The sequence below is a fragment of the Montipora capricornis genome, chromosome 2 (genome assembly GCF_036669925.1).
Source record: "Montipora capricornis isolate CH-2021 chromosome 2, ASM3666992v2, whole genome shotgun sequence".
NCBI lineage: Eukaryota > Metazoa > Cnidaria > Anthozoa > Scleractinia > Acroporidae > Montipora > Montipora capricornis.
The window spans coordinates 54,967,079-54,987,078 of record NC_090884.1 but is presented as its reverse complement, the minus strand read 5'-3'; the positions used below and the strand labels follow the sequence as shown (position 1 = coordinate 54,987,078).

Below are 20,000 nucleotides of genomic sequence, written 5' to 3'. Positions count from 1 at the left end.
TTAGTGGACCAATGCCAATCCTGCATTTTTATTGGCTACGCTACTAGAGGACTATTAGTAATAGTCCTCTAGTAGCGAAACGCGTTACGCTTTCTGTCGTTTTATTCCCAAATAACTATTCCTTCAATTTGCATTTGCTAACTTTATTATTGCCTTTTCTTCCCGACTAGTTGGGTAATACTAAAACAATTAGACTCTTCGCCCTCAAGGGACACGGGTCGAATGGGCTATTGACCCGTAGCCCTTGCGGGCTACGGGTCTAATTGTTGATTAGCCTGCGTAGCCGGTGGTATTGTTCGTGCAAAAGGCAAATTAACGAGCGGCGAAGCCGCGCCGAGAATGGGGAGGGCGCTCCTCCCCATTCTTCAACAATACCGCCAGCTACAAAGCTACGCACGCAACTTACTTACTTACTTACTTACTTACTTACTTACTTACTTACTTACTTACTTACTTACTTACTTACTTACTTACTTACTTTAGTTATTTATACACGGTAAAATCTTCAGTATATATTACAATAAAAAGTTTCATTACAACTACAATGTACACTGTTTTACAAGATTGCCGTGTGGGAGCCCGACCGGCACCTACCATAAAGTTGGTCAATTTCCCTTTTAAAGTATTCTAGGGAGTGTGATTGTCGCACGCTGATGGGCAAACTATTCCATAACAGTGCTCTGCTATAACAAAAAGCACACTTGCCATAATTTGTGCGCGGCAAAGGCAACTCAAGTTTAGCCTGTACGTTTCTTAAGGTACGCTGGGGTGAGTCCATTGATTGTTTTAAACATTAATATAGCTGTAAGCTTTTGTTGGCGAGTAGTTAGATCATCCCAATTTAACAGATTTAAAAGGAAAGTGGCACCTGTGTCGTAATTGGACCTGGTAATCGCCCTGGCAGCCCTATTTTGAAGCTTTTTTGCAATCGCCCTAAACGGAGCTACAATAATCAAAGTGGGGTAAGATCAACGCTTGATAGATTTGGAGGGCAGTACCCTTTGAGATGTATGGTCTTATTCGTTTAAGGGCGCCTATAGCTGAAGATATCTTCTTGCTAAGATTACCCATATATGATTAGACCATGAGAGGTGTTCGTCAATTATCACGCCTAGTGATTTAGCTTCTTTAACTTTAGTGATTAATTTAGCATCAATCTCAACGTTTACTTGATTGTCTGAGAATGAATTTAAACATTGGTTTGACCCAATAACCATAAATTTGGTCTTCGCAACATTCAAGCTCAGTTTGTTGGAAATGAGCCATACATTAGGACTTCTTAACTCTAATTTAAACCGTTCTCAAGATCAGTCAATGTGCTGGCAGCAAAGGTTATGTTAGTAAAATGAGCAAACATCCTCGGGGAGGTCAACCAAAGGCAATTTGGGTTAGGGTTAATGGCCAATACGGCCGCCGCGCGAATAATGCCCATGAAACCCCTCTCGCGATTATATATATGTATGCAAATAGAAATTCCTTAACCGCAACAAGTAATACCTGAGGAAATTCACCCCAAGCCCAGAAGATGTAGTCAAGAAAGAATGCTTTTTCAATTGCAAAAAAGTTTGCCGGGGAGATGCATACAAAGAACAAACTTTGGTCTTCCTTTGCCTTCATTTTACAAGAGTAAAACAGATTTCTAACATGTGACCCTCGGTCAGGATCAGAGAATATGATTTTGCACTGCTATAAGTTTTGCCCGATTATTCAGTCTCGTTCACATCGCACAATGTGGACAAAGTATCCTTAAAACATAATTGGGTACCAGTGGTTTCAGAGTAAAAATAGAGAACGAAAGGCATGCTTGCCGCACGTATAGCGCAATTTTATTCCAAATAGCACGAGAAAAGTCATGTCATTACTAGTTCGTGGTATGAACGCAAGTTTATTTCGTAATTTTATAGGCACGAGTGATGTTTTGAAACTTCTCAAAACATCACGAGTGACCAACAAAATCACTCCATCGCTTTGTTTCCATAGCAACTTCCGTATTGCACACTATAACCTCTTTTACACTCTATAACCTATTTATGGAGTGTGACCAATCAGAAACGCGATATTTTGTTGCGTATATAATAAAAAAAAGGTACGCGTTGCGTACATGTGGGTAGTGTACGTGGTACACCCTGGTCTTGTTGTGTTTGATGCCAATGCTATATTTGCCTAGCAGTGTCAGCTCGGCTGAATTTTTAAAAGGGAATAACGTTTGAGTGCATACAATACACAACTATTTGCTAGAACTTGATATTGCTGTTGTTAAAATAGGCATTCGAAAGATGCATAGGTGTGCTATATAATATGAAAGAATATTTGAATAACTGTAGCAACATAGAATACTAAACTGTCCACAAGTCGACCTCACGAGGATCCCAGTAAAATGTTTTGGCGAGCGAATCGTGATTTTTCGTACGCGAGTGGATGAGCGAGCAACGAAGTCGGGAGGGGTCCGCGCTCCGTTCCGCGCGCATCTACATGAGACGAAGGACTTTTCGAAAGTCTACATAGAAAATCTGTAAGAATATAAATTTAAATTGAAAATGTGGTTACAATTGTTAGTTTAACTTTGATTGATTGGACTTTAAGTTTATGTTATGTTTTGGCGGGAAAATATGAAGCATTGTGTGAGATGTGTCAATTTCAAAGACCATCGAGGGGTCTACAGTGAAAATGAGCTCAACGCTCAGAGTGCACCCTTAAACTTGTGGTGAAAGAAGTTATGGGGGAACTTGAAAATGATCAACATATCAGCCTAGAAGCCAATGTTTCTCAATTCCCTTTTATTTTCTGCAATCTTTCTGGGTTTAGTACTTTGCTAGTAGCCACATGTCTTCTCAGGGGGCTATTTAGCTTCGCCTCGGGAAACATTGAGGGTCTGGGGAAACAAAACTCACTGTTTCCCTTGGGCCAGTCATTAAGTAATTAATAATCGCGACATACTTGGGACAGAGATAAATTACATTTTCGAGTGACGCTTTCTTTGACGTTACCGTTGTTCTTGCTTAAGATCCCTGTAATTAACAATTATTCACCAATATTCACCAAGCCTGAGGTGAATAACTGTTTTAGTATAATTGCACAGGTGATTGTTTGAAAAATATACATTTTCTTTAAAATAATTAATTTCTTTTTCTATCACCTGGATAAAACGCCCTGCGGTCATTTTGAAAAAACCTCCTAGGTGATTATCACGTAATAATCACCTCACTGAGTGCAACCAATCAGCACGGAGAATTTTCAATAATCACCTAGAATCAATGTCACAGAGAAAGAAGAATTTGACTTTCAGATACTGCAAAACGAAAATCTCCACAAATAATACAATTTCACGTCCGATCTCACCCTGGAGAAAGAATTGTAAACTGCCATGAGACATTGTGATATGTACGGTATATAAATCCTAAACTATAAATACCGGTAAGCGCTTTCCTTTCAAACACATTACAATTCAGTTCTCTCTGCCACCTGCTACTTTGTAACTTCTGAACACCAATATTTCTTGTTTAAAACGATTTTCTCGAAAATATATGCGAGATAAAAAAAAAATTAAAGGAGTACCTTTATAACTGCTTCTGTTAGATTTGTCTTTGCAACTTCTTTAATTTTGTTTTCTTCAACGGTGATATTAGGAACCTAAAAAAGGGGAAGAAGCAAGTCAACCAAAGTTCTAATCGTTTTGAGTCGCCCGATGTGAAGGAATCCGGAATCCAAAATCCAACAAATGTGAGGCTTTGGAATCCGGAATCCAGAGCATGGCATCCGGAATCTATTGTATGGAATCCAGGATCCACAAATTTTGATGGAATCCAGGATACATTTCGGCGTAATCCGTGAGTTTGGAATCTGGAATCCACGAGTCGGGATCCGGGATCCACTATTCGGGATCTCGAATGCGAGGGCCACCTGTATTCCTTTACATAGGGCGATTTGAGTGTGGCTTCTACACACAAATCATGGATTCTGATAATCGAAGGTTGGTTGGGAAAGCCGGAGTACCTGGAGAAAAACCTTTAGGATCAGAGTAGAGAACCAACAAACTCAACCCACATGTGACGCGGAATCTGAGAATCGAACCCTAGCCACTTTGGTAGGAGGCGAGTGCTCTCACCACTGCGCCATCTCTGCCCCCAACACCTTACCCCTACCACTGTACCTTGGTGAAGTTTGCTTCAGTTTCTAGCCCGCCTCCAGAGGGAATTTCGTTGCACTGAGCTGTCTGAGCTCCTGCCTTTTGCTTGCATTTCTCCATAGCGGCAGTAAGGTTTTCCTGTGCTGTATTTAACTCATTGTTGATCTCATTGGTCTTGACAACCAGACTCGCCACCGTCTTGTCCATCTCAACAAACAAGTACAGCATTTTCAACATAGCTGAGGATGAAATTAATCCCAATTTTATCCCATTTTCTCTGCACAATCGAGCTAATCATCACCCTGCGAGCAGAGCCTCTTGACAACTCATCAGAGGGCGAGAAATAAGGGCTGTGCAGAAAACGTGCCAAGTCTTTTAAGTAGCCGCAGCTCAAGTTTCTGAGGTAGTCACTCCGGTCAAGCCAGTTTAGGCAGCGCGCGCATCATATTTTTGACAAGGCGAAGGCCAAAGTCGAGCCTTCAGAACGAAAATCAACATGGAGTATTGGGGTGCGATCAAGACTTGGCCTGGGTTTAAAACTGTCTCCAAGCAACGGCTTGCGCATACTGAATAAAGACTTAACACGATTTCTTTCTCATCGAGTTAAGAAAGGCTCTGCTAGAAGGGTGGCTAATCATACACACACAAGCAAAATAAAGATTAACATAACAGAAGAGATTATAACTACTAGATATAATGCAAAAAAATAAAATAAAATGGGGAAAGAAGGTGCAGAGAGGAAGACTACAGAGGAACAATTGAACCATTTGAGCTCAGTAGTGGTTGCATGTACATATAAATTAAAAAATGATAAAAAATATAAAAAATTGTGAAGGGGAAACTGTGCGCCGGCGGTTTCAAAAAGTACCTAACGTTAGTAAAACACTTGAGGACTGTTTCTCTAGCGAAAAGAAAAGAAAACCTTTGTACGGATCTCCTCGATGTTCTGTCACGCATGCTCCTCGTGACGTCAATGCAACGTCTTTTCCACTCTTCCGCAATTGGGCAGAAGTTAAAATTCAAACCGGTCATAGCGTTTTAAACCGGTTAAGAGTTTAATTGTTGGTCTAAAGTTCTGGGCCCAGTTCCTCAAAAGCCGATTAACGCTAATCTAAGATTAAAAATTAACCAAGCAGTTAATTTCTCTACTCCCAAATGCTGTTCAACGCAGATTTTCGGCAGAACTTTACATGAGAAGACGTCAATCTTGAAAAACAAAAATAATCAAAAGAAACTTTCACCAAAAAATTGAAAACGTGAAACAAAAGTTTACGCTAATCCTGGATTAAGTTAATCGGCTTTCGAGGAACCGGGCCCTGGAAGACATCGAGGAGATCCGTGTAGAGGTTTCCCTTTCTTCCCGCAAGAGAGATAAATCAAAGAAACTTCTGCCAACTCAGAAGGGTATTGATCAGTCGGTGTTTGAGTGGTTACAGAAATTTGGTGATATCAAATAGGCCAGTTTCGTATTCTCACAGCTGGACTGGATCAAGCATGAAATGGAAGCTAATGCGGGCAAATTAATTTGCATTTGAAAAGATTTGCCCGCATTAGCCTCCATTTCGTGCTAGATCCAGTCCAGCCGTGAGAATTCGGAAATGGTCTATTTGATAAAAGCTAATAATTGAACACAGTAAGAAGAATACAAAGAAAAGCGTCAATACTAGGGACTTTGAGCAAGGACAACAACGATGACTACGAGAACGGCACAAAACAATGGCTTTTCACGCCCTGCACGTGCGTTTTACATTTTTGTACATTTCTATGCCGTCCTCGCCCTGACAACGTGAATGGACCTCTTCAGCTTGTACATTTTGTTTTCCCATTTCAGACCACGTGATGTTACTCTAGGGAACAGTTTCTTTCAAATGTCGTCTTATGCACGTGCATATGTATGCATAACTCAGGAAAAAACAAAAGGAAAATTCCCTTGGGAACATCACGTGGTCTGAAATGGGAAAACAAAACGTACAAGCTAAAGAGGTCCATTGTCCAATTGTTGGTTTTTACTCACGTGTTCAACAGCCATGTTTTTCAACGAAAACAAAAGAAAACGTTTGCATAATAACAGAGTTGAATTCCCGGAGGATTTGGTCGGGGCTCCAACATGGCCGCCGTTCCTTTGTTTAGGGGCTTCAACATGGCGGCCGTGACGTCATGTGAAAACCGAGAATTTTAGTTTACGTGGAGGACGTGAGAACTTTACGATGACTTTTCAATTTTCTCCCTAAATATCCACACCTTTCTCACCAATTTTATTGTTGGAATGTGGACTCACATTTTCCACGCCGAGCGACTTGGAGTAATCGCAAAATTATTACAGTACGTTCTCGTAGCCGTCGCCGTCGTCCTCGCTTGAGGTCACTATTAGGCTCCCTAGTGAGGTTTTTGAGACGCGGACGGCAACCGGAAGAGAACATTTCGCGTGCCAGGGCAGTGGTGTCTCCCAGATTTTCTTATTTACCATATGTAATGGAAAAAAGATACTGAGTCATGTAAATATGGTTGAGTTAAGACAGGTTAAAAGGAAAAACAGCTCAATTCCGGTTGCCGTCGGCGTCTCAAAAACGCGTGTGCTTAAGCTCCTTAACATTAAGTTAACTGGGAGCTGGTAATTTTATTTGTGGTAAACCCAATACTGAGGATGTGGATACGAAGAGACTACACAAAAGACATGTATTTGAAATGTGGAAGGATAAGAATTTTAAGATTTAAGATCATTGCAGCAATGAACTAGATTTGAATCAATAATCAGTGCTCTACCAAAAATTTTGAAGCCAACCAAAAACAACAAGCTAGGGAGTTTAAGATCTACGACGCGACGGCAACGAAAACGTCATAAATTTTGCGTACCTGATTATCAAACAATAGCTTTGCACGCTCTGCCCGTGCATTTTTCGTTTTTGTACATTTTTTCACGTTTTCAGCAAATCTGCAACGTGAAGTGACCAATTCTCAAGTTTTGCGGCGTACGTGAACACAAGGCAGCGGATTTCAATTTTTTGTCGTAGCTTTAACACCGCACCTCCAAATTCAGTTCCTGGAAAGTTGCGCTAGCTTTTAAAAGTTAGATAAACCGACATAATGACAAAAAAGATTAATAAACCTTGAACTTGGAATTCGTCATCGTCGCGTCCTAGATCTTAAACTCCCCAATAAGTCGTACAACGCGATGCTAAACGTAAAAGAGAGCAACTGAAAGCACGCTAAGAAAAGAAGGACAAAAAGGGTCTTAAATCGATATCACAGTTATCATGTTACCTAAGCAGAAACGAAACGAAAGCATAAATTTAATAAATAATTTAATCAAACAACTTGTCATATCTTAATATTAATTTATCTGTTTCTCACCTTTATATGTTTCCAGTACAGCATGAAAAAGTTCCTCAAAGGAGGGTTCCTTGAATATAGGCTCAATTATTTGCACGCTTATTGCTGGAATATTATCAAAATTTAGTTCAGTCTCATATACAAATTATGTCTATTCAGGTACTTGTAGGTATTTACGGGGTTCATGGGCAAATTAATTAGCTTTCAGAAAAGGTGACAGCCGATTAACCTATTTGCATGCAGCTAAATTTGGGGCAATTCCCAATAAAAGGGTTAAAGGCTTAAGGGTTAAGGGTTCTGTGAAGACAATATCTTAACTTACTGAACCTATGAATTTCTTTCTAGACTCAACTTTACACACAAAACTATACTCCAAGACCTTAAGGGCGAAACTAGATACAAACAAAACCAAACAATCTGCTATCCTTGTGAAAAATGCTTGACATTGAGCTTATAAATACTCTGTACTCGATCGAAAACGAAAACTATTTTAGATTGTTTCAGCTACAGTGAAACAGTGACCTGCAACTCCAACCTGCAACCTGCAGTTTACACCTTTTATTTATCCCTTTCTTTTCAGTACCATGACAATGTATACTACATCAATCTGGACAAATCTATTTGTTTGTCTTTTGATATTAGCCCATAAAAGGACCCTGGCCATGATATACAAAATGCAAAAAATGCACATTAGCTGATAAATTATGTGAGTTGAGACCATACTACTAATACACCAAACTGAAATGTGATTTTGTGGGAAAATAAAAAAACTGATGACTCACCAATGACATAATTTATTAGTTCGCCTAACCTAGGGATGGCCTCATGAAGTAAAATATAGTCAAGTTCCTGGAAAGTAGAATTACAGATTACTAACAACATGGTCAATATTTTCAAATACAGAATCAGTATGACATAATAGTAATAGTAATAAGGCCTTACATATTTCCTGGGAGCAACCTTCTTTAAATAAGCAATTATATCACGTTAATTTAACTCTCTCGTTCTAATCAACATGTTCCATTGTACACTCTTTTTTGTTACCTTTGGCTATTTTGTTAGATTCCCAATTTATTTCACGTTGTTATTTATCTTTGTTTAGCATATTATAAATTCAAATGTAACTTCAAATTAATTCTACTTTCAACTGAAGATGGTCGTTGCACGACCGAAACATGTCTTTAATTTCAAATGTGTCGTCACTTTTATAATAATAATAATAATAATATAATAATAATAATAATAATAATAACAATATTATTGGTCATCGAATTTAATATACAGTAGATACAGTAACAATGGCATGTCAAAACATGACTACAACAAATTAAATTTACTACCCAGAGAACATCCCAGCTGCATTATTGCTCTCACTAGTTCCCTGATTCTTGCCTGTCCTCCTGTCGTTGTTCATGATGATGTCAGACACTTAGACTAAGTTGGGGACATTGAAATCAAATTAAATTATTAACTCAACATCAAATCAAATGTTGGCTTTTTACAAGAGGGGGGAAAACCACGTACACATAGAAAAAAACCTATGGAACCAGAGAATAGAGAACCAACAAACTCAACCCACATGACACCGAGTCCAGGAATCAAACCTGGGCGACATTGGTGGAAGGTGAGTACTTTCACCACTACACCAACCCTATACTCCACCCAAAAAATACTGCTTGATTACTTCCCTCACATGGACTGCAATGATTCTCTGTTTATGATGTTGTTTCACACTTACACAAAGAGAGTATGTATACTGTTAACAAACTAGCGAATCGATAAAATCAAGGCCAGGTAAACTCTGAGTCTTCCCAAACCGCCGTTTACAAAGTGAAAAAAGAAAACTAAGAAAGTGTTCAAATTTAAAGTGACTTGCATCCTTAAAATGTTCCTGTAACTGGTGCATGGTTCTAAAGGTTGAATTAATCTACCAAACTGAATATAATCCCTTAAAGTGCTACTATGACCAAAAATCAATTCTCCTTTTTCTTTGTATTTCAAAACTGTGTTAACTGAACACTAAGTGACCGACGTTGTATATCTTCATGTCAAAGAGACATCTGTTTATTTTGACTGGAATTTTCCTATTTAATGGTTCGCCATTACTAACTTTAAAAGTCTTGAGAGAGTTGGATCGAGGATAAGATGACGTCAAAGACTTACTAGTTTAAAAATGCAATGCTTGTGCACGCACCTAAATTAATATGCAACATGAGTGTTTCGAGGAGCTATCAGACTTTTAAACTCATGTTTTGCATGCACAATAAGCTGCATTTACACCTGCAATTTTAAGCTAGTGAGTCTTTGACGTCATCTTATCCTTGATCCAACCCTCTGAGGTCCAATCAGTCAGTCTTGAACATGGGTAATGGTGGACCATGAAATCCAAAACTTGCAATCAAAGCAAACGGCCTTTGGATATAATTCGGAGCTCAAAATTTGGTTTGGCCAGTCAGGTTTCAAGCAAACATGCCTCAAAGCCTGAAGGAAAAAGTGAAGTGAATTTTTTGATCATAGTAGAACAAAATTTTTGCAAATTACCTGAAAAAAGTTTTCTTTGAAAATCTGAATATCACTAAATGATTCTTTCCAAATAACTCTTGTATGAGGAATGCTGTCACTCATCTTAACACTTGAGGTAAAAATGAATCCAGCTGCAAGCCTGAGAAATGAGCAATAATAATAAATAATAATTATATTATTATTATTATTATTATTATTATTATTATTATTTATTATTTATTATTATTTATTTATTATTTATTATTATTATTTAGTATTATTTATTGTTTATTATCATTTATTATTATTATTATTATTATTATTATAATTATTATTGTTTTATTGCAATTGTATTTAAGAAGTCAATTAAATTTAACAAGTCAATTAAAAGTGTCAAACTGGCAACGCTTAAACAATTATATATAACTTAAGTCTTACCCATTGACAAGTAAACTGTCGCACAATCTATACACATTATTCCAAAATGACCGCCATTTTAGTATTCTTTTGTTTCCATGCAAATTGGCCGTTATGGCCTCGTCCAAGGTTAAATTTTTTTTTAATTTTACGTTTGAAAGCAAGGCTATAAGGGCCAATTTGCATGGAAACAAAAGAATACTAAAATGCCGGCCATTTTAATTTTGGAACAAGGTGTATTAAGGAGTAAGGATAATGTGCGAGCCATGGTTGTGAGCCATGCAAAGCATTACTGCAAGTCATGCGAGCCATGGCTGTGAGTCACGCGAGTGAACATGGTAAGCCATGCGAGTCACACAGTTTAATATTGAATGCTAACTGTTTTAATATGGGTGCATGATTACAATAGACCTAATAACTGTTTACCAGCGCTATTTGAAATGGGTGCTTAGAATTAAATGCGAAATTTGCATAGCTCGCATGGCTCGCTGGCTCGCAGATTAATTGTCCAGCCCCTGTATTAAGTCTCACTCCTAGGATCGAGTTTAATTAATGGGTGAAAGGGGACAGTTGCTTTATTTTGCGTGGATGCAGAAGTAGCATGTTAAGTTCCACTGACTCCTGAACCCTCCCCTCTCCTTCCTAAATTGACACACAAAAGTGGCTAGCACTAAAACTTAAGTCCATCAATGAGTTTAATACAGACATAATTTAATTAGCACTTACAGAAGAAAAAATGCACATAAAAGGATTCCAACAGAGTATGCAATTCGTTCTTTCATTGGATACTCAGATTCACCATCGTCCACACTGCTTCCCCCACAGCGTCCTGCATGACGACAGCTGCAGAATACGACACCAACAATGGGAATAATCAATGCCGCAAGAATAGCGAATGATCCCAGGACTATAAATGGAACTTCGTAGTCAACAACCTGAGGGAAAAAAAAAGGAAAATGAGGGACCAGGAATGATTAGTTTTATTGTTGACAGTAACACACCCACATATATTAAATATTATTACCTAATAATATGTGAACACTTACGTCCATAAATGAAAATGCACGTAAGTGGATGCAAGCCTGATTTTAATAATGCAACATGTCTGGTGCATTTGCTACCTATTTCAATTCTAACAAGAAGGGTAAAGTGTAAAAATATCGTGAAGATCAGCTTTCCTAAAATAAAATTTGGTCAAGCAATAATTTTGACCTTTTTGGATGCTACTAATATTATAAACACATCATTTCTAATTTGTGACACCAGGAAATGACACTACTACACTGTAGTAGATCCACACCACTTTGGCTCTAGATGAAAATAATTAATGTCCCAAGAATTTATGTTGATCAGAAAAACATCTATAAAACAATGAAGACAGCTAGCAAACTGTCCAAAAATTAAGAACAATTGCACAGCACCCATTGAAAATAATATCCTCTCTTGAAATTCTAACTGCATTACTCAATAATTTACAGGGAAATCTTACAATTCAGATCATGATTTTATGAAGACTGAATGTCAAACAACATGATGAGCATACAGAATTATTATCACATTTATTAAAATTAAATTGAACTGAATACCTCAGAGGCAGTTGGAGACTTTCCACCCGTGCCAAATGCTTGACTCATAAAATCTCCAATGATATCTGTATCATCAAAAACCAGTTGACAATTACAGTACATCTTAGACTAATGTTCTACTGGTAGTCATTAACTTTTATCCCTAGAGAATATTTGGCGTGGAACATCCTCCTCTCCAGTTAGCCGCACCTGACTGCATGACTCTCCATGCAGAAAATGTCTGCTCTCGATCACTACATACTTGTTTTCTGTTATAATAGCTGGCTTGCTAATCACCCTTTCTTGACTGAATTGCCAAGGCCCAGCTCAAGGAGGTCAAACAGAAGGAGCTGTGCAGCCCATATAGGTGCTCGGCCCCTGAACATGATCAACGCATGACCTCACAGCACAGCACCACAGCCAGATGGTATATTAGCTGGGAGTCAATTTTGCTGAGGGAGGAAAACCGGAGTGCCCAGAGAAAAACCCTCAGAATTAAAGATTGAGATCAACTGCAACTCAGCCTACATATGAACTCAGAATACATTCCCAGGTCCACAGAGGTGGGAGGCAAAAGCATTACCACAGGGCCATCCTATTTCTATAATGCTATGCTATAATAGCAGAACCGTCAGTGGGTCAAGGTTTTGAAATTACTAAACTAGTTCATCTGGTAATTCCCTTTCCCAATAAATCCTCTTATGTGGATTTCTATGCTATGTCTTATATAGAAGAACTGTCAGTCCATGGGTCAAGGTTTTGAAATTACTAAACTATAGTTAGTCTGGTAATTTGCCATTTAATGGAAAAAAAACAGCTGCCCCACAGCTTAAACACCACCACCAGAACATTGCCTTTCAAAGGCATTTAAATTTTTAACATAGTTTTCTGGCACTACCCAATTAAAATGAATGCATGTTTATAGTAGTACCATTTGAAACAGCTATTTAAGTGCTAAAAACATGCAAGTTATTCTATGATCCAGCTCCTGGCCATTTGGACAACTAATTTGTTTCCCTAAACCTGCAGTCTGTTTCATTTGGCACGTATAAATAAAACCACACAATTACCTTATTTGCAGGTATTGTTAAATTTACATTTCCAAAAATGACGGTTTTGTTGTACTTCATTTGTTTCAGAGTTTTCGGGGTCTTTAAGGGTCTCAGGAGTCTTTAAGGGTCTTCATTATTGAGACACCCTTTTTTCCAGAAATGTATAAAGGCCAAAAGAATACGATTTGATTTAATGATTAAATCAAATCATATTGTTTAGGCCTTTAATTAACATTTCTGAATAAAATTAATTATTAAGTAACGGCTAGAGCAGAAAACCGAATTCTTGGTTTGCACCCATGTGACGCAGTGGCCATGTTGGATGGCAATACAATAAGCACTTAATGACTGGCCCCAAGGGAGACAGTGAGTTTTGTTTCCCTGAGACCCTCAATGTTCCCCGATGCGAGAATTGTTGTCAGTTTTCATGTTTGAAGAGGATGACTGTTCAATGCGTACGCACTCGCTCATTGACGACAATTCATCCCATCGTATCATATATGATGCCGCTTTGGAATCTGTAATCACCTCTGGAAAAAAAACACTTTTCGATGAGTCTCAATAAATCGGAGATGACTACACAAGAGAGAAAGCCACAGAATTTGACGTCTCCTCTCTTCAGCACGTTGTCAGGTGACCATCTACGTTTGGTGGGAATTTTGTTATTGATCCGGTTCGAGTTTTGTCAATCCGATCCGATTCGATCCAATCCAATCCAGGCCGGGCCGATCCGATCCAAGCTGATCCGGGCCGATCCTGGCCACAACGGAAGCTATAATCACAGTTGACAGTGTATTCCATAGCGTTGAATTGTGATGATTTTTTTAGGCTGCTCAAATCGACGATCAACGGCTCAACGGCTAAAATTGCAAAACGCTTTAATGTTGTATTTTGTATCAGATCCTAGAGGTAAGACACCCGGGAATTTTCAAATGTACACGCTCACGATTCAAAACTTGTCCTTTTATTTCTAACATGAATAAGATCTCAGGACCGAATCGATCCGTTAAAATCACTGACCACTTAATTTACATGGACCTATTGCATAACCTGCACACTATGTAAGAAGACCTACGTAGGCGAAACAGGGAGAAGATTGGCGAACCCCTTTCGCGAACACCTACCAGATGCAGAAAAAAACGACACAGATACATCAAAACCAGTTGCGCGTCATTTTAATCTTCCTTATCACTCCCACCACAACATGACAATATGCGGCCTATCCTTACACCACGGGAACTCAGAAATTCGCTAGAATCTGGAACAAAAACTTATCTTTCAACTAGGTACACTCTATCCTCACGGAATCAATGAACGCCTCTCATCCATTAATTTATTCACATTTTCACCACTGGCAAAGCTCCTCAACACCCGCATAAAAACTAACAACACCCACAATTCATCTATTCGCTCTGACGAAGGGCCAACGCTCGAAACGTCAGCTTTCCAAATCGTTAACGGTGGTAATTCGACCTTTAGCAACACGTTTGATAAACCAAATTTGGAATGATTTCCGTACAGGTCCCTACTTCATTATGCATGCAAAATAAATTAATTATTCATTTGCGCTATTGTTTTGTAGAACAATACGTCTACTCAAGAAAATGTATACATGGCTAATTTGTACTTACGGGATGAATAAAAATGGATCTCATTTCTCCCTCCCTCTCTCTCTCCCTTCTTTCCCTACATCGCCCACACCGTTACTGGTTTTCGTCCCAGCTTTCCTCTTTCTATCTCTTCGTCTTGTTTTTTTTTTCTGCCATTTTATCCCATGATATGTCACTCGCAGCTTGTCTTGAACTCCGACCCACTGTAAACCTCTGGTAACGTGTCAAGTTGCTAATTCACACCTTGTAAATGATATTTATTTTGAATTCTGGCTGACTATTTAGACAACAATCATACGTAATTATATACACATGCCGCGCCCAGCACGTACAATCGAACTTTAATACACTCGTAGGTTACCGTTCAGAGATCCCTGTTTTACTACTCTTGAAACAACCTATCCCTTTAATAATGCTAACCGTAACTCTAATTACAACTAAAGGCACTGTTTAGGCTTAAGGTTAGTCCCTGTGATAGTTTTAGGTTTCCCAGTATTGCTGTGAACTGTGACTTGCTTTTCCTTCATGCCCCGTGCGTGCGGCACACTTATAAGTTCACTGCGTGGAAGCTTGTACCACGCTTACAGTCTGATTGGTGCATCCAGAATCTGATGCATCTTTCATGGGAAACTTTAATGCACGAGTTCATTGCAATTAAAATCGTTTCATGTTTCCCTTCTTTTGAAGCAAACTTGTGTCGTCGTAATAATCAAGATGGCTACCGAAGTAAAAGCGTCAGCAAAGGGACAGGGCTCGAGACTAACCTTTTAGCTCACTAGCTCGACACTAGCCTAGTGGCTAGTATCAGGTCTGATTTCACTAGCCAAATAGCCAGTCTCGTCGTGCGCAGTTTCAAACACAACTCGCGCTTTTAGTAAATATTCTCATATTCTCATATTCGTCCTCGCAACAGTGGCGCAAATATGCTGGAGTGTACGGCTTCCCGTATTTTCTCACGAAGGCAAAGTTTTCGTGGCCTTGAGGCCAATTCTCACAGAACCGTTGCCAAAACTTTGCAACTCACAAATGCACTGGAGAATGGAAAACGTGGAATAAAGTAAATTAAGAAATAAACTGTACGTAAAATTAAACTGCTCGTTTGGGAGTCTGTGGAAAGGCTGTTCCTTTGATTAGAGCTATTTGCGATTGAAATTTTAACCTGAAAGCGCCATTCTACGCATGAACATAGTAGTACTAACTATGGCATGATGAAGCACGAAAGCAGCGGAATGAGGGAAAATAATATCTTAAATTAGATTTAAAGGAAAATCGAAAGGACAGACTTGCCCTCACATAAGATTTTCTTTTTAATATTTTCAAACAGCAATCCGTGCGTTTCATGCTTGAATGGTTTTCGGAGTCAATTAATATTCTGCGGCCACAGTGCTCGCGAGCAAGTTTTCTCTCTTTTTATGTGAGATTCACCTTTCCTAATAAACGAGATAAGTCGCTCCGTATTATCTCTTTCTTTTTTTAATTTGAAATAAATTATATTTGGATTCAATTTCCAAACAAGTACGTGGCCTCTTTCCAGATACACGTACTAACAACGTCGCAAACAGTCGCAAACAGTTTGCGTTGGCTCGATCGCAAAAACTGTCACTTTTTGCGTTTATGTTTGGGATCCTGTTTTCCGTATGCGTGATTGCCGCTAAGTTACGCAACATGATCTCTTGGCATCGTAAGAAATGGGCGTCGTGTTCAACTTCTTCTTATGTTGGAGTTGTTGCGAAGAAGAAGGCAGAGAGGAAGTGTCAATTTAAGAGACGTCACCGATTCTGGGTCCGATACATTTTCGAGGAGCAGCAATGGCTGCAGCATAGCCAGTGTCAAATTACTGAAGGAACTGGTTCTTTGTGATCAAGAACTTTACGACAGGTATATTTGGCGGGGTATTCCCTTACGATATTCATTACATTCAAACTGTTTTTTTGGAGTATCCTCATTGCCACAATCGTTCTCGGACGCCATTTTCATTACATATACTTGCCTCTAATTCGTCGAAACGTATCACGTACACAAAAATATCGTCGATTGATCGCAAACAATCAGAAACAGTTTACGATTGTTTCCATATCATTGTCTCCTCGCTTTTGCATTGCTACTCGTGGTCTTGTTTGCAATCATCGATTGGTCGGGGATGAACGGTAAAAGGTGTTTCCATTTACGCAAACTGTTTGTGATCAAGCCCTCGGAAAGTGCTTGCGATTGTTTGCAACGGAGTTACGCGCATGTGAAAACGCGCATATGGAAACAGCAATGGCTGCAGCATAGGCCTTATCACGGTTTTCGACGCCATCTTGACGGGTAGGCAAAGCGGTCAGAAATTACAGTGTTTGTATGGGAATCCGATAGCAAATAACTTCTTCCAAAATTGAATTTTTTTACAATTTCTGAATCGCAACGTTAAAATACTAGGTAGAAGATTGTATTCACCAAGTTTGAAGTATGTAGCTTGGCTAGAAGACGCTCAGTTAAGTTTTTGAATTTTCCACACATTTGTCTGTAAATTTGGCTGGGTAGACAAACGTCTAGACGCAGTTCGCGGGAAAAAAATTTAAGACTAATGTAGGGAAAATTAAAAAAAAGAGCTCAGCGACTTATAGGAAAGCTACATCCTTCAAACTTGGTGAGTACCATCTTCTACCTAGTATTTTAACGTTTTGATTCACAAATTGTGTAAAATTCAATTTTGGAAGAAGTTATTTGCTATCGGATTCCCATACAAACACTGTAATTTCTGACCGCTTTGCCTACCCGTCAAGATGGCGTCGAAAACCGTGATAAGGCCTATTTCTCACCCTGGTCAGAGTTTTTCTGTCCTTGTGTGGGCCCATTCCCATTTGTAGCTCTAACGCTCACATGGTTCATATAGGGTAGAAACCTAGCTCGTCACATTACACTCCAATTAGTTAAGTCTATGGAAACAGCAGCCGAGAAGTTCCGCACGTGATTAATCGTTCGTAACGTGGCGTGGGAAAACTGTAAACTGCGTTGGTTTCCTCTTCAGTTTTTTTTTTTTTTTTAACTTACCATTCTGTAAGGCAGTAAATTCCACAGTTTCTGTTGTTAGTTTCTATTCTCTCCTTTTACCTTATCCATGCCTTTTTGTTTTCGTCCAAACTCCACAGCTTCACAACATTTACTAGCCCCAATGGCTAGTGGAAGTTCAAATTCTACTAGCCAAAACTGAAATTTTACTAGCCAGTGGCTAATTGGCTACCGTTAGTACACTACAGTATTTTATCTTTTCTCCTGCCCTTACCATTCCGGAAACGAAACAGTGTTTCCTTTTTTGAAATAGTTTCTTGTTGATCAATACTCAGTCCTTGTTTCATACCTACGTAGTCCGCGTTTCATGACACCCGGTCCACAGTCCACGTTTTATACTGACCTGTTATGTAAGTTGCAATGAAAAGTCCTGCTATGTTGGGCTGCTGGTGGTTCTTTCATAGACCTAATCGGCTAACTCAATGTTGTACCCAATTCAAATCTCCCGGGATTAAGATTCTTTGTGTATTGTATTTGCATGATAATGTAGCATTCATATTTAAATGATATGGAAATACCTGGAACAAGACGTTTTATTCCCAAAGGGTTTGAATTGGGTACAACATCGAGTTAGCCGATTAGGTCTATTATCGGCAAACAAAGTAAACATTTCTTCAACGTTTCGGGTGGAAAATAATGTCATCTTCACCAAAAATGAGAGGAATGAATTATCGAAAACGCGCTATAGAAAACAGACCGCAACAGGTGACTCTTGGTTCAATAACAATCGGTAATAATAAGAGAAACATCAGACAAACCCGTTCAATCTATCGATCCAAATAACATCCAGAAATTTTCTACATTACTTGACATTATGCTGAGCCGTGAAATACGATTTTGGTGGATCATCGTAATGGAGTACAAGAATTATCGCATCGTTTGTCTCCAATATTGCTATGCAACATGAGCTATTCCCAAGTGACCAGCCTGTTTCTTTTGAACAGAAGCTCAATACAAAATACTAACCATATGGAGGATCCTCTCGTAGCAACAGCGCTATGCTATCAGCGACATTTGAAAGGCCGTTTAAACTCCATTTGTCATCTTCGCTTCCCTGAAGATTGTACGGTTTTCCCTCGGGAAAATTCTGTTCTTCGTTCGAGCGAGCACCTGAGTCTGTATTTTGTAGTAACACAAAAAAACAAAGTGAAAGGACAATCTTCATCTCAAGAAAAGGCACCTGGAAATTTTCGATCGGTCGCACTAATCATCAGTGAGTCAAAGAGTTAAGACTGATTCGAAGAGAAATAACCGATACCGATGCCTGACCCGATGATTCCTTCAGGTGAACTTCGGGTTTTGGACTGACTGAATGACGTCACGCGAAAACGAGACTGTCACGTAACATTTTTTCGTTCTTTGAAAAGCACTTAAAATAGTTTGATATTGTCATAAGCAATATTTCAAGTGAATGCAAAGTTTTGTAAAATTTTCCTTTAAACGTTCCTTATTATGCAAGGCTGAAATTAATTTGCTAGTCAGGCCGTTCGCTATTTTTCTTTGTTTGCTGTCGATACGTTTTGGGTCAGTCAGTCGAGGTAAAATAAAAACAAACGAAAAGAAAATTAGAAGCAATCTAAAAAAAACACGCAGAAAGAGTCAAGAGGCATGGAGCAGTAACAAGTAGAAAGCTAGGTAGTGTTCACGTACTTTCCTGCCCCTCTCCTGTCTAAGAGTGTCACGTCTACTGAAAATACCAGTGTGTAAATTAAAGTCAAGTCAAAACAAGCACCGGAAGTTGATCACGTCTCCTTTCTGACGTGTCAAACAGTACTCCAGAGAATATTGAGAATTCTAATGGTTTTCTGGGTACAAAGCAATGGTCAACTTCTCCTACATCCTTGGAGACCCAGGGGCAGATCGCTGAGGGAAGGGGAAGTCTAAACCGGCAAACCGTCGCTATTTTCTTTTGCCGGTTTAGACTTTCCCTTGCCTCCGAGATCTGCCCCTGGGTCTCCGAGGATGCTTCACCCGGGGCTTCACCTACTTCTGAAAAAAATTCTCAAGGACAAAAAAAATTGGTTTTGAGACCTTTGTTTATAAACTTGTAAAATTAATGATCCTTTAACGATCGATCACAAATTTACAAGTCTCCGACAAAGTTGGACCCTCTAGAACCCTTGGATAGTTGACGATTTAAGTTTTTACTCCTAACTGGATAAAAATGTACCACATTTCCCAGCTTTTATTTCTACGCATTTAAAATGCTCAGTACGTGGCATGCGTATCATCACAGTATTGACCGCCGATATTTCCGGCACTGATTCCGTTCACTTTGCACGTCTTTAAAACCTATAATTTTATTGGGTCTTCTTAGGTTTTTGGGCTGCAGCCATATTACTTTAGG

The 20,000-nt window shown here is 39.0% G+C and overlaps 1 protein-coding gene across 1 annotated transcript in view; it reads right to left on the bottom strand.

Annotated features, from left to right (window-relative positions):
• Window positions 1-18,949, bottom strand: part of LOC138027671 (prominin-1-like) — a 57,048-nt gene extending 38,099 nt beyond the window's left edge. Inside the window, exons 1-8 of the mRNA XM_068875237.1 lie at window positions 18,620-18,949; window positions 11,962-12,026; window positions 11,102-11,310; window positions 9,998-10,118; window positions 8,239-8,305; window positions 7,478-7,561; window positions 4,151-4,365; window positions 3,556-3,630 (exon numbers count right to left, since the gene is read on the bottom strand). Coding sequence (XP_068731338.1) covers window positions 3,556-3,630; window positions 4,151-4,365; window positions 7,478-7,561; window positions 8,239-8,305; window positions 9,998-10,118; window positions 11,102-11,310; window positions 11,962-12,026; window positions 18,620-18,818 — 1,035 coding nt within the window. The 5' untranslated portion in view covers window positions 18,819-18,949. The remainder of the gene's footprint in view (window positions 1-3,555; window positions 3,631-4,150; window positions 4,366-7,477; window positions 7,562-8,238; window positions 8,306-9,997; window positions 10,119-11,101; window positions 11,311-11,961; window positions 12,027-18,619) is intronic.
• Between the last annotated feature and the right edge of the window lie 1,051 nt (window positions 18,950-20,000).